The 14,564-nt window shown below is 43.9% G+C and overlaps 2 protein-coding genes across 2 annotated transcripts in view; one reads left to right on the top strand and one right to left on the bottom strand.

The window, feature by feature from the left end:
- Nucleotides 1–14,564, top strand: part of ppp1r1b (protein phosphatase 1, regulatory (inhibitor) subunit 1B) — a 32,692-nt gene that overhangs the window by 6,873 nt on the left and 11,255 nt on the right. Inside the window, exon 4 of the mRNA XM_061304271.1 lies at nucleotides 7,128–7,194. Within this exon, the coding sequence (XP_061160255.1) occupies nucleotides 7,128–7,194 (67 nt within the window). The remainder of the gene's footprint in view (nucleotides 1–7,127; nucleotides 7,195–14,564) is intronic.
- On the bottom strand, nucleotides 9,622–12,992 carry neurod2 (neuronal differentiation 2). The gene is made up of 2 exons (XM_061303906.1): nucleotides 12,899–12,992; nucleotides 9,622–10,720 (listed from the first exon to the last, which is right to left on the bottom strand). The coding sequence occupies exons 1-2, from the start codon at nucleotides 12,958–12,960 to the stop codon at nucleotides 9,622–9,624; spliced, it is 1,161 nt and encodes a 386-aa protein (XP_061159890.1). The 5' UTR covers nucleotides 12,961–12,992.

Below are 14,564 nucleotides of genomic sequence, written 5' to 3'. Positions count from 1 at the left end.
AGAGGAGGATTGTGGGTAGTGGCTGTCTGCAGGGGTTGGGGGGGGAGGGCGGCGACGGCGATGAAGGGGAGGGGCGGGATGGGTTGCCGGGGCGGGCGGCAGCAGATGGCGTGCCACACTGCGAGGGCCGTCGGCTGGCATCCAGAAGAGGAGGAGGAGGGAGGGAAGGGATTGGAGGGGCACCGCTCCCAAAGTGCCAGCAGGCATCAGGGGAAGGAGAGCGGGGAGGCAGAGGTGAGGGGCTTCGGCTGCTAGACATTGTCAGATTAAAGCTCATAAACGGGATTGCGCCGCTAATTGCGGAAGAACAACAACAACCAACGGCCATTTATCTTTCAAGAGTCACGAGCCGCCGTTGACCTTCCATGCCGTGTCTGAAAATGGCCTCCTACTAGAACGTGACTCCGGCGTCGGGTTGGCGTACGACATGCACTGTGACAAGCTGCTCTGATGTGACACGAGTTTGGCAGACGCGGTTCCCCAGATCGTTGATGTCCACGAATGCCCCCTTGACACTTGAGACCACGGCTGTCCCAAAATTTTCTTCCAAGGTCTGCGCAAAGCACGCTAATATTCTTAAAATTGTCGAACTCACGGCTAACATTTTGTGGCCTAATTAATAAACGTTATTTTGGTAAACATGATAGAAGAGCGACGGCATCAAAAATGCTCACGGAGCTGCCGTGCACGTTTGTTTGTTTTTTCGCCTAGAAAACTCCCGTCACGCTCACTCCAGAGACCGGCCGTAAATATTTCATTTCCCGTTGTCATTTCGCATTCACACGCGCACGTGGGATGCTAATGCTAACCCACATCTTCCGACCTGTGCTAGAATACACACAGAAAAACACGCGTGTTTGCTAGGCCGCACTCCTGGGTCGATCATTTGACCTAGTTGTTGTCAAGACGCGCATTTGACACTATTCTGAGAGATTGGTCGCAGCTTTATGAGGCGACGGCTTTGTTTGCATTCTGGCGCCTGGCATCACCTGCAAGTATTGCAGAAAATGAGCCGGCGTCTAATTAAGGAGCACTTTCAGTCGAGCGTGCACACACACACACAGACGCACAAAAACATTGCAACCCAAGACGGTTTGAACAGATGTTGAGGAATTTAACATGCAAAAGGGAAGTGGGACTCCCCCCACGGTGTACTCCACCTCTCCTCGTGCACACTTTCACACTCCACATCAGGACCGGGCAAACTTTTGCTGTTCAGCTGATACATTTCAATTTTAAAACACAAGGTCGGGTCAGGCCATTCCTAGATGAGGTACAAAAACACTTAGGTGGTATTTATTTTGTTACTATTTATGTATTTATATCTATTTTATTTATCTGTTTTGATTGTATTATAGAAATGATCAATAAAAAACAGTTTTATTAATATAAAAATATGAATAGAGTTTTGCATTTTATTCTTTATAATTTTTTTTAATTTCAATTAGTTCAAATTTAACTATAAGTAATATAGTCAACTAAATAAAATTCAAAAGTAGGGGACATTAATTTGATTTAAAAAATATATATTTGCACATGAATATAATGAATTAAATGATTATTTTATTTGAAAAAAAACCCACATAAATGGTTTATTTTGCAATTAAATTTCTAACAGCTCAATTAACCAATTATTTTAGGAAATTAATTAATAAAAATGATTAATTTGATTTCAGCCCATTTAAATTGACAATAAAATAAAATGACGAATATTGCTGGATATGAACGTCCAGTGGTCTAAATGTAAGTGCTTTAGGTGGCACGTGGGCCACACTTTGCACACCCCTGCTCCACTTGTATCTCCATATTTGACACCACAAAGATGTACATGCACCAACACAAACACCGCACCCCTCCCTTTCCCCCATCAAGCCCCCAGGGTGCAGCCCCCACTCCCGCTCATAAGGGGGCACCATGTGGCACTTTATCCCCCCTGGCACAAGGTAGCCCCTCTGCCAGCCCCACATTGTCCGCTGCCTGCTGGAGAGCACGTGCCCGCAACGTGCCCCCACCTTCACCCACTGCCTTTTATCATGTTTACCGTACATGGAGACGGATGCTCGCGTTAAGGGTCTCCAAAGCGCCCACCTGAGATAAATGGACTGTGCGTGCAGGTGACACACCGTTGGGAAATGGTCTTTTTGTACCGTGCCAAAATTTCCACACTCTGTCAAACTCCAGTAGCTAAACTATTGTTTTAAAGTGCTGGCGTGTGTGGAAATTTAGCATAACAGGTTGCTATAAATGATCAAATAAAATTGGGGGTTTACTCAAAGCTAATGCTTGAAATATACCAAGCTAGCATTTTTCTCTTTCCTGAATCATACATGTTTTAATCATTATTACTCTGCGTAGCATTTAGTGTCATAATACTTTCCCATGCAGGAGGAAATCGCATTATCACCACGCGTGGTGTAAATATTTTTGTTTCTGCTCATATTCTAAACCGAGGCTGCAAAAAAAAAAAGCATCTTAATTTAATTACATTTGACAAAAATCACTCAAATTACTGCGTAACAGAATGCGCAACAGCTCGCGTCAACAACAAATGCAGCTGGGAATTAAATAAAAGAAACAATTTGAGAAGGACGTGGACAGAAATGCATAAAGCAAAGATTTATTGAAGCGCTCGACTTTGACTTTGAATGGATGATATAATAACTCACAGTGAGATTAAAAGTATCAGAAAGTTTGCTTTGTAAACTTTTTTTTTTTTTTTTAATAGACCCAAATCCCAGCACCATGGTACAGCTGCTCCGCGGGGCCCAACGGGGCCTCGTAGCGTCGGGGCTCTCGCTAGCCCCGTCTCTCTCCTCCGTGTTCTCGGGTGAGAATTAGCCGGCTTTAGCGCTCGCCTCGCCTGCTAATCTCTTAATCTGCGCTGGTGAAGGAGGAGGAAGGCTTTACTTCTCCTTGGCACTCCAGGAACAAACACAACAATCCAGCAACAGCAAAAAAAAAAAAAATACCACAAAGAAAAGTTTTTATTGACTGTTATTTCAAGCTTGAAGGGCCACATTTGTTTTTCCCTTTATTGGTAAATAGTTTGTGATCTCACCTCATTCAACAAACTAGTCGAGATGGATTTAGATCAGGGGACATATTTTTCAATCGATTAACTAACCCTAACCCATTCGTAAGATGACCTGTTAAGAAAAATCTGGCTCCAACTTTTAACTCAAATTAATTTTTTTAAGAAACCACCGCACCCAAGGAAGAACAACCAATCAGGGTTGGAAAACGTGACCCCCCCACCCCAGCATCCTTCCGCAAACCTGCTTCCTTGGTCTTCAGTGTCTGAAAACATGGCGGAATATCCACCTCTGGTTAGTAACATTAGTTGAAGTTTACTTTAAATTCCGTATTGTAGAATCAAAGTGGTGGGTGGAGCACGGCGAGTTTGAGCCTGGCACGGCGAGGGCCAACTAATGAATATCTAATGTGCGGCTGCACGGGAGCTCTTAATGCCCCCCTAATCCTCCCCAGCCCCGAGTGTCCTGAGCCTGTTAATCAGAACCCTTTAAACCTTTAATCGGTGGCACTCCAACACGCCGACCTGCCAGCGCCCCACCACACCACCCCGAAACCCGTCGAAGGTCTCCTCCTCTCTACTCCCCTCTTGACGCAGACACATGTGACATATTGAGCGCCTGCAGCCAGATTCTTCCCCATGAGCGGCATTCCAGAGCAGGCCGTCCCGCGGGACCCTCGGTAGCACGGTCGGGGGGGACTGGGACTGGGTTAACTTGTTAATGCTAAAGTGTGCTAGGTCATGATGATTGGATTTAGTCTCTGCTGCTACTTCTCAGGAAAATATGCCCAGTAATTGAAAAAAATATATTTTTGTATATTTTGGCTATAACATGGTGTTATTTTCCAAATATTACGTTGAGAGGGAAATGAAAAAAAAAAAGGAATTACCATTTCCAACTCTTCTTTCAGTTTTTATTTTTGTTTTATTTGTTATGTGCTACTTTTTAACCACACAAATTTGAGGAAGTTTGCAATTATGGTTGCTCACAAATTCTTTTTTTAATAGCCCTTAAATTGAGGTTTGTGTCAATTCTAACACCCTTTCTCCACATATCTGGTTTTGTATCTTCTCTTCTTTCTGCTTTTGTCCTCTCCTGGCTTTTATTTCTTCTTCTTTTTCTTCCTCCCCTTCTGCCTGCTGGTGAATATTTCATTGGCAGTGTGGGGCTGGTACATTAACCAGCGGTGCCAGTCGAGCTCCCTGCTTGTGGCTGTATAAAAATAAACACACTCTAGTTGTAATGAACAGATGTCACAGAATTTACCCCCACACCCCCTCAACCACTACCTCTACAGCCCCCCCCCCCCTCTTCATCACACACACATACACACTTGAACCTCCTCTCCCGTCTCTCCTCTTCATCTCTGCTCAGGCATAAGGAAGGGCGCACACGTAGTTCACGCCTGGAAGAAAATACAGCAGAACCATTAAGGTCCAATGATTTTTTTTCCCCCCCACATTGGGAATAATAGAAAAATCTGTGTGAACCTGTTTCATTAATATGGCTAATATAAAATTTGGCGAAAATATAATCACATAATAAATTGCAATCACGACATTGAGGGGGAAAAAATGTGTGTTTTGCTGCACTTAATTGAAGGTTTATAATTAGCGTAACATCTATGCTAATTTTTGTTACCCAGTGTTTCATTATGTGTTAGCAAGCACATTTACTTTTGAGGAAGTTGCAGGAGTGCCTTGTTTTAGAATTTTGCTGAGCTAAAATCTTGTGTGATGTCACCCATTTTATTGCTATATCGCTGCAGTTGTTTTTACAAGTGACTTTCACGACATCCTATAATCCTCTCTGGTGCCCAGTTTGATGCCACACGTGTGTGTGTGTGTGCTCGCACATGCCCGTCCATCCCCCTTGTAACCATCCCGCTCTTTTTTTTTTTTTTTCCCCCGCCATTGAGCGCATGCCAGTGTGGTGTGTTTGCTGGCTGACAGCAGCCAAGGAGAGACCATTGTTCTCTTCGTACCCAGAGACCCTCCCCTGCCAAGTCTGAGATGAGAAGCGCTCTCCAGTGCTAACTCCCCTGCAGTCGGGCATCACGCAGCAAAACACACACACACGCACACAAATGCGCGCCAGGTGGGAGGGTGATAGCATGCTAAAACTTGGTCAGATACATCGAGAGAGGTCTGTTAGGTACTTATTGAGATTTTAGAAAGTGCTAGTCACGAGTGGTAAGTGACCCTCAGAGCAGCGTTAGAGTACGGATGACCTATGACCCTTGCAGTCATGGAGAGACTACGTAGGCGGAGCGTAGGGTGTGGGTGGAGGGTGCTGATCATTGGGGTGTGCTCAATGCCGTGTGACAGGTCCAGCTGGGAGAGCGCCCCCACCTCCTCCATTCCCCTAGCGCTGCAAACTGGTCAATATGGAGGCCAATTACTGCTGCCCATGTGACCACGAGGGCATCAACCAAGCCTATCATAACGGACCCACGCACACACCATCTGTGCAGACCAGCAACCAAAGCCCTCCACACACACACTGCTCTCTCATCCAGTTGTGTCCCTGTGCATGCTCCTACTTAACCTCCTAAACTAAGGCCAGATGCCCCCCACATTGCATTGACCCCACCCCCGTGTCACACTCACATGCCATGAGGATGAGGACGAGGATGAAGAGCTCGTTTAAAGGAGCGTCAAGAAGGAAGACCATTTTCATTCTCCTCGTGCATGCACATCTGCCAGATGTTGCCCCTCCTCCTCCCTGACATTCCTGGACACTCGCCAAAAAGACACCCCCTTCTTCCTGAGGTCTCTCCCCTGAGCAGGACCCGCAGCTCTTTATCTTCTTTTTCTTTCGAGAGTGGGCAAATATACAGATGTTGCGGAATTTCATCATCAGTTTACGCACTTTTTGTTTTGCATTTCTTTGTGGGTTGTGTTTTTATTTTTGTTCCCTGACAAATTGCTAATCTGCACATATACAGTGGTGCCTTAAGCACTCTAAAAACAGCTGGGTCAGAAATGACCCATATTGGGTCAAAAAGGAACTGACCCAACTTTTGATTTTTGGGTTATTCATTTGTTTTTATGTACTCAATATATTTTTGGGTTGTTTCGTGAGTCATTCATTCGACCCAATCTTTGTGATTCAATAAATAACCCATGTTGGGTCAGGTGAATAACTCACAAAACAACCCCAAATAAAAAATCGATTTGTGTAAAAAAAAAAAAAAAAGAAGAAGAAAAGAGTAACATAACAAGACCCACAGTCACATATTCTTTATCCCCTGTGTAGAATGACTAATATCAGTGTTGTAATGATGAGCTGACCCATGTGACCAAAGTGGGCACACCAGAAAGAGCTACACAAATGGTTTCATTCTTTGATATTTTATTAATTATTTTTTTTTATGATTCATATTTTTGGATGCCTTTTACAGAACGAAATAAAGAAATTCACAGAACAACATACACGCACACACACTAACTTGTATGTATTTATTTATTAATTATTGGGTCTTCTGGTGGCTAATTGGACTTCACACCATCGTACTTGTGACATTTTTGCTCATGGCCATGTCGGACAAACACACTCTCAAGTTTGAGTGAGAAAAAGAGTGGGCCGGCTGCACGGTACATGATAATTTAAACAGCGAGATCACTCACACACGCACACGGTGTCACTGCAAGTTAAAGAAGAGTTTTTCACGCAAAAAAAAATAAAAAATTGCACCCAAAATTTAATAAAACTTTCATGCTTGTGTAAGGTGGAAATATATTTTCTAAAAAGACCTGGAAACAAGACTTTAAGTCTGCAGTATGAAAATAAAAACGTGCGCTAATGAACAGATGCGCCCCCCCCCCAAAAAAAATCAGAAAGGAGACATGGATGGTGGACCCCCACTCCCAGCACTCCCACCTTGGCCCGCGAACCGCTGCTGCTGCGGGGGAACATTAAGGGACTTGGCTCGATGTACTGCCTCGACACACGCGCGCAGTGGACTGTGGAGGGTGCATCTCCCCACACAAATAAGACGGAGACGTGTACAAAGCAAGAATAAATGAACTTTTAAAAAAGTTGACCACATTAAAAAATGTTATGTATAACCTTTGCTTTTTTTTTATTTAACAGCGGCAACGATTGGAAAAAGCAGCATTGAAGTTTATGAATTCCTCCCAACCTCTCCGCCCCCAAAAAGGTAATTATCCATAAAGAATGTTGTAATTATATTGCGTTATGATTTATATTATAAATATAATAATATAAATACAACAATATTTTTGGAAATATGTGTACATAGGGATTGTAATGAAAATTTCCGTGGTTAAAATGAAATGCAACATGTACAGAAAACGAAATAAAGATGCATCAAATAAAAATAGCATTTGATAATTTCAACATTTTTATCATCTAATACCTAAAATGTAATCTATTTAAACAAGGTGAAAGTGTTGTGTTCATGGGACCGAAGCGGGCCTTTTAAGGCCGTGATTCCTCAATTCAATTCGCGGGTGGTAACTTTAGAACGGGACTTTAATTTAATTTTTTTTTTTTTTTTTTTTTTGGCGGGGCGCATATGGATCCTAGGGCACCAGTCCAAACCCTGTCGAGATGGCAACCAATGCACCATTTTGTGTATTTCATACTGTGCTTGCGTGTGCTCATACGGTAGGCGTTTATAAAAGCTACTGTTCTGTATTGTCCAGTGACGTTTATCTGAACTTGGAAATTATTATACATCAATTAAAATCCATTCCTAAATGTTATATTTCTAAAACGTGACGACTACTTCGTTTTGTAACTATTGTTGAAATTTAATAATTCCCATGAGAAAAAAAGTAGGCCTACACAAAATGGCGGATATTGACTAATACCACAATATTAAATCGTATTAAATACGGTTAAAATACATGTAAAAAAAACAAACATTGTATGGAACGAAAGCGCTCATGACAAATATACGGGCATCTTACAAATGACCAAGTTGACCTTGAACGCATCACTGACCACGCTGTAAACCTCGCTGTAAAATGTCTGTGTATAGGACACACTCACTCACTCGCGCTTGTATTTTTAAATGACTATTTTGTCAAATCTCAAGATATCTGGCACCCGTGACGCCCCTGCTCACTTTTGGCGCCAAGTTACCTCGTGCAGGGAGGAGAAAAATGCCAACATGGGGGAAGGAGGATCTAGTGCGCCAATCATCTCATTAAAAATCCGGTCCAAATACATGAAGGATCGGATATGAGTGGGAAAGAAGAGAAATAAACCAAATTGCACAATTTCCCAGTTGATCATTTTATTGTATTTTTTTTCTTATGCCACACAGTTTGGTTGAATACAAAATTGAAAGACTGGATGGAAAAACTAATAAGCATGGGGATCCCTTCGTTTATTGACTATTCACATTAATTACAGGGTAAACACAATAATAAATAGACGTGCAGCAGCAATAATAAATAATTTGTTAAATAAATTAAAAAAAAGTAAAAAGCAAGTAATGGGTCAGTTAAAGAGCAAGACTAAAGGACAAATGGAAAAACGACAAAAAGCTTTTGTTTCTGCTTCTGCATAGATGCCAAACAACAGATTTCAGAGAAGGAAAGATAAAGACAGCCCTCAAAGCTGTTAGATAATTTAATAAAATAGAAATGGAAAATGAATAAACAGCTGACACAACCTCCTGCAAATGTTCATATAGTACAGTGTACATTTTTACTCTGATTCTCCAGTGGCCAAAATGTAAATAACAAAGAAAACAAGCACCAACACAAACGCAAAGTACATTTTTTTCCTCTTTGAAATAGACCTGCAACTATCTATTATTTTATAATCGATTAATTTGCTGGTTAATCGGTTATCTGGATTTTGAAAATGATTTTTTATAAATGTCTATGCATTCTTTGAAAAACAGGACATTACTTTTTTGACAGTGCTGGAAATGCGCACACGTTTATGATCCAGTTACTTGTTTGGTGTGTAACTTGTTTGTACTGAAAAAATGTTGATCTTATTTTAAAATAAAAGCAAATGTCTTTATATTTAAAACAAAGATTGTGGACAATTACAATGTTAGAAAAAGTTAGGTGTACTAAAATTTTCAATGCAACAAACTCGGATCAAAATTGAAGTTGGGTGAATGATTAAAAAAAAAAGTTTTTCCTGCATTTCACAGCAAAGACGTTTGCAGAATAATTTTCCCTTTTATTGTGCCCCAAAACTTAAAGATAAAAAACAAACTATTTTGGAGAAAAAAGTTTGATTGCTTTGTTGTGCTAACTATAGCAAATGTAAAACAATTTTTAATTTGTCCCAAATTGTTTTGTTTTTGTTTTTTTACAGCGTACAGACATAATATTTACTGTTGAGGCACGATAATTCTGACGATTTAGACAATTCTTAGACACAAAAAAGGTATTTAAACGATGAATGATTTTATAACCTCGCGGATGAACGCTTGCACCTCTTTGAAAATCAAAGTGTACAACTCTGTGTGGAGTGGTGGCACATGTTTTCACGGCTCTCGTTTCCCTGACGATTGCAAACAACAAGAAATAAAAGTCAAATAAACAAAGCGTGAGAAAAGATTGTGGGCAGCAAGGGGGCGCTCTCTCGCATGGGTTTAGTTGTGGAAAAAGGCGTTGAGTTCGTCGTAGGCGGGTGCGCGCTCGTGGTGCAAGTGCATGTCGTGGTAAGGCAGGACGTTTTCCGAGTGAATGCCACTGCGGGCCCCAGAAGAGCCGAACACCAAGTTGTGGGCGCCGCCGCCACCGGGCCTGGAACCTGGCAGACCCGAGTAGTGCATAGAGTAGTGGTACGCCTTGTCGTGGTCGGGAGACGCTGCGCCTTGGTGTTTGAGGGCAAAGTTCCCGTTGACGCAGAGCGGCGGGCTGATGGGCCCCTCGTACTCGGGGCTGTTGTACTCCGGGGAACCACCGCCGCCTCCGCCGCCGCCGCCGCCATAAGTCGAGTCGTATGCGGGGCAGTAGCCGTGCGAACCCAGCGGGTGCGAGTTCGAACCTTGGCGGCAATGCGGGCTGGACAACCTAGCGCACTGGTACGGGTACGAGTGCATGGAGAAGGAGCCCGAACCGTAGCGCCCCCCTTCGGGACACTGCTGCTCCGTCAGGAAGTTTCGCGAGTTGAGCTGCAAGCAGCCGGCCACCAGGTTGGTGGTGGGCTGCGAAAGACCCTTGCACAGGGTTTGCACGTAGGCCACCAGGTCCGGCCGCTTGCCCGAGCGCAGGATCTCCGAAAGGGCCCAGATGTAGTTCTTGGCGAGGCGCAGAGTCTCGATTTTGGAGAGTTTCTGCGTCTTGGAGTAGCAGGGCACCACTTTACGCAGGTTGTCCAGCGCTGAGTTGAGGTCGTGCATGCGCGTGCGCTCGCGGGCATTGGCCTTGACGCGGCGCATCTTGGAGCGCTCGATGCGGGCCTGCGTCATTTTGCGCTTCTTGGGGCCCCGCTTCTTGGGCCGCTCGCCCTCCGTGTCGTCGCCGTCGTCCTCGGCGCCATCGTCATCCTCGTCATCGTCGTCATCCTCGCCGGCGTGCTCCGATTGGGTCCGGCTGCTGCCCCGTAGATCGGAGGAGGCGTCCATGTCCCGCGTGTCACCGTCGTCGTCCTTGATCTTGTCGTCGTCGCTGTCGTCAGCCCACCCGGAATATTTCTGCACGTCGGGGAGCAGCGAGGGGTCGTTGAAAAGCCTCGTCAACATTTTGCTGCAGGGCGAGAAGAAAAAAGTACAACTAACGTCACCTTGAAGTAGAGGTGAATCGATCGAATGGGCTGCAAGTGACCATTAATTAGATTTACTGTCGATTAATTGCAGATTAATCGTTTGATTTATAATCAAATTCAGACAGTAAAGTCTTGTTGTCAAATATGGCAAATTCAATTTTCACAGCGAGACTTAAAATATTTTGTTGAGTTGCCCAACTTGCTTTGAAATTTGAATACACCTCAAGTAACACCAATCACCCAATCAAAAACATCGGAATTATATGTTCAGTCAAAGAGTGTTGCAAATATAATTCCGTATTTGTTTTAACACAATGGCCTCCGGTAGGAGTGGGTGCAAAGGGGGCGGGGGCACACTACAGGTCCCATGAGGGGGTGAGCAAGGAAGGGGGAGTCTGGGACGCCCACATCCACTGGCTGCATTCCAACACTATTCATATCCAACACATCTTGTCACGGGACGACAGAAGGACCCCCCATCCCCCGCCAAAAATAAAAATCATAAATCTAATTGGGTGTATTGCCTCTTGTGCCTCTCAATATTACATTCATGCTGCAAAATCACCTTATCGAATATAAATAGATTAAAAATAAGATTATAACAATGAGCAACGTTATATCATTGGAGTGCATGCTTTCATTTCTGTTCAGCTGTTTTAAATTCAATTTGGTGAATATTGAGAAATCTCAGATATAAAAATTGTGTGTTTTACATAACACTTTTACATTTTGGTGTTACCTGTTTTGCCTGTGGGGAAATATTGATATTGAAAAATATTTGTGTGTATAGCAGAGGTAACGTATAATGGCTCACATTAGTAAAAACACATCTATAAATATATTTCATATTTGTCATATATTTGTCATATATGACGTACAGCATACAATATATTTCACAAATATATAAATAGAAGAAATGAATAAAACCGTCGTTTTAAACATAAAACGGATCCATTTGACCTCAACGTCACAGGAAACGCACAATAGCCTATAATTGCCTCTTCAAAATGTATTTCATCGCTGCATTAATGAAAGACGGTCGAACACCTTCAGGTAATTATCGCTTCGATGTGTGTGCGCATGTGTATGAGTGTGTATGGGCACGCGCCGGGGGCAAAATCGACTTTTTAAAACCACACACTCGTGTTTTCTTTCGTCGCAGCAATTAGAGGCAAAAACAATTAACAAGCCAAGCATGCAAAAACATGAAATTGATTTCACCGCACTTGCAATCGGCGATGCACGCATGCGTACGCCTTCACAGATGGACATATAGTGTATAGCTTGTAGGGCTTTTAGGGCTCGTGAAATATATAAATGTTTGCCGTGGGCTGTGATTTAATGAAAGAGCCAGACGTGTGTGTTTACTTTAAAGAGGCGGGAGAACGATGCAAATAAATTGTCAGGGAACAAATCTATCATTTTTGCATTAACATCGTTAATTACGTTTGTATGACGCTTTGATTTATTTGCTTGTAATTGCAGCTTTAGAGCGCCCCCCGGACGAAGAAAAACATGATTTGTGTCCCCAAAAATTTTCTACGCAACATTGCATCTGTATTAATTAGATTTAACAGCGCTTGAGAACGGACGCTTAGAAATCGCCGATTAATCCAAACGCGCGCTAGATGTTGATGTATGCCAAAAATCTCCAAATTAATTTGAAAAAAAAATTCTTACCCGTCTACATGAATTATATTTGATGACATTACGGAAAAGTGGCGATTCAGCTAGTATCCATATCCACAAAAAAAACGCGCTACACGCACGCAGATTCATTCCAATTACCATCCAAAAAGGTGCGTTCGAGAGCAATCCGTAAATTGCAAAATTATCTCTTCCCGGCGCTCGCTTGCAAACTCACCTGCGTTCGAGCTCTTCTCGCGGGATGGGATGGGAGGGGTGGGGGCGAGGGGGTCCAGTAACCAAGAAAAAGAGGAGGGGGTGAGGTCCTTTTTTTTTTTTTTTTTTTAAACCACCATCGTCTGGGAGCGAAGCGGCACGGTTGTTCCGTGTCGGCGTGCAGGTGCGTACAGCGCGCTGGCTCTTCCTTCACTGGGTGCCTCGCCCCCCTCCTCCCGCTCCGCGAGAGAGGGTGAGCACGAGAAAGAGAGAGAATGGAGAGAGTGTAGCGTGTGAGAGAGAAGAGAAGAGGTTACATACCAACTATAAGGCTGCGATGCCAGCGCCCATATGGCTGCACGTCACCGGCAAGAGCCATCACATGAGGGGCCCGCTGATTGACATGAGCCCGCATTCGGAGGGATCTGGCCTCCCTGGAGGGGTGGAGCGAGAGGGATGGAGAGACATAGATAGAGAGCAAGAGAGAGAGAGGAGGAAGAGGAGGAGGAGGGCTTCGCCATCTGTCGCCACACCAGTGCGCACAAAGGCAGCAAAAAAAATACAGACAAGGAAATAAAATGGTGGTACACCAAAAATATTGGACCAGAACCTCCTTTAAAAAAAAAAAAGCACTTTATAATACAAGTCAGCTTTATTATTATGAATAGAATATGCATTGCATGGCTAACTGCATTAAGCAGATCACCCGCTATTAAATCATATTAACACAAGCGATTAATCATTTTAGCGTCCGCATAAGACTGTAGGCGGCTTATCGTACAATTACATCAATTAAGTGGAGAAGGTGCAGCCTGCCACACTGCGGCCACTGGTGGGTGGAGGTGGGGAAAGGGGGGGGGGGGGGTTGAGAATGCATTAGAAGTGCATTAAGGCCGCCCTAGCAGAAGGCATATTGTTTATTTATTTACCTAATTGGATCCAATGATGCTATGCCGGCGAGCGTGGCCTCAGTCGGCATTTTGTTCCGTTGACCCACTTGACGAAAAAACTGAGAAACAGGGCAAAAGTATTCGGACGAGCGCCCTTTACTGTGAGTACCATGGGGGTGGTATTTAGAGTCAGTCCGCCATTTTGTGTTCCTCTGGGAATTTTTTTTTTGGGGTACTGGGAGATTTGTGTTCTTCTATATCAAATTCTTATCCAATGGTAAATTGGCTCCAAAAGGGAAGCCACTGTGTACTTCAGTGGTCTTGCAGCCATTTTAGTTTTATCGGAAACTGCCATTTTTAGTCATTTCAAAGACTCGCTGTGTCGACGTAAACATGCTGCAGGTGGTGTCTTCATCTGAGGGGGGCGGTGCCCCGGCTGTCCCCGTCGCCTTTGGCGTGCCCGCTTTTTTGTCCGTCCCTGCACTGAGATCTCTATTTAGTGCACATTAGTGGAGTTAATGCGGGAGAAATGAGCTCCGTGACCGCTGCGTCCAATTTGGCTGGCGAAGAGTGTCGCCACGCCGAGGGGAGGCGTTGACGGCGATACGGGCTTGTTGCGTTCTAGTGTGGGTCACCCCTGGGTGTGTAAGCAGAGGACATGTTTGCATTCTTTGTGATGATGCTTGTTCACTAATGTGTCCATCCCTTTTGGGACGTGGGGATGTCAACCTGGAAGCACACCAGCTAGTGTCTGAGTGTGTGCGTTAGAGAGTGTGTGTTTGGATTCAGATGATGTAGATGTAAAAAAAAAAATCATGCATCGAATTCAACCGCTAATTTTCCAAAAATCCATATCGGCCGGGACGCAAATTGGCAATGCCCTTGTTAATGGAAGCAAATTTTTTAATAATAGTTAATCGCATTGATTAAGAGTTGTGAGGCCTCCATGCCAGCCAAGTGTTGCCAAGTAGAGGATTGGCAGGAGGTGGTCCCCAACAACCTTCAAGTCACCTTGCCAAAATGAATGCTGAATGTCAACAGCGCCACTTTAGCCAGCGTCAAACAAACAGTGGAGAAGCTGAAAGGCAGTGCA

The sequence above is a fragment of the Syngnathus typhle genome, linkage group LG17 (assembly GCF_033458585.1).
Source record: "Syngnathus typhle isolate RoL2023-S1 ecotype Sweden linkage group LG17, RoL_Styp_1.0, whole genome shotgun sequence".
In the NCBI taxonomy this organism is placed as follows: domain Eukaryota; kingdom Metazoa; phylum Chordata; class Actinopteri; order Syngnathiformes; family Syngnathidae; genus Syngnathus; species Syngnathus typhle.
This window is presented reverse-complemented; position numbering and strand designations above follow the sequence as displayed.

Excerpts from the sequence above, each read along its gene's own strand:
- neurod2 (XM_061303906.1), bottom strand. The coding sequence starts at position 12,960 with ATGGCTCTTGCCGGTGACGTGCAGCCATATGGGCGCTGGCATCGCAGC. Across the intron at positions 10,721-12,898 it reads CGCAGCCTTATAGTTGGTAT|CAAAATGTTGACGAGGCTTT; the intron begins GTAACCTCTTCT and ends CTCGCCCTGCAG.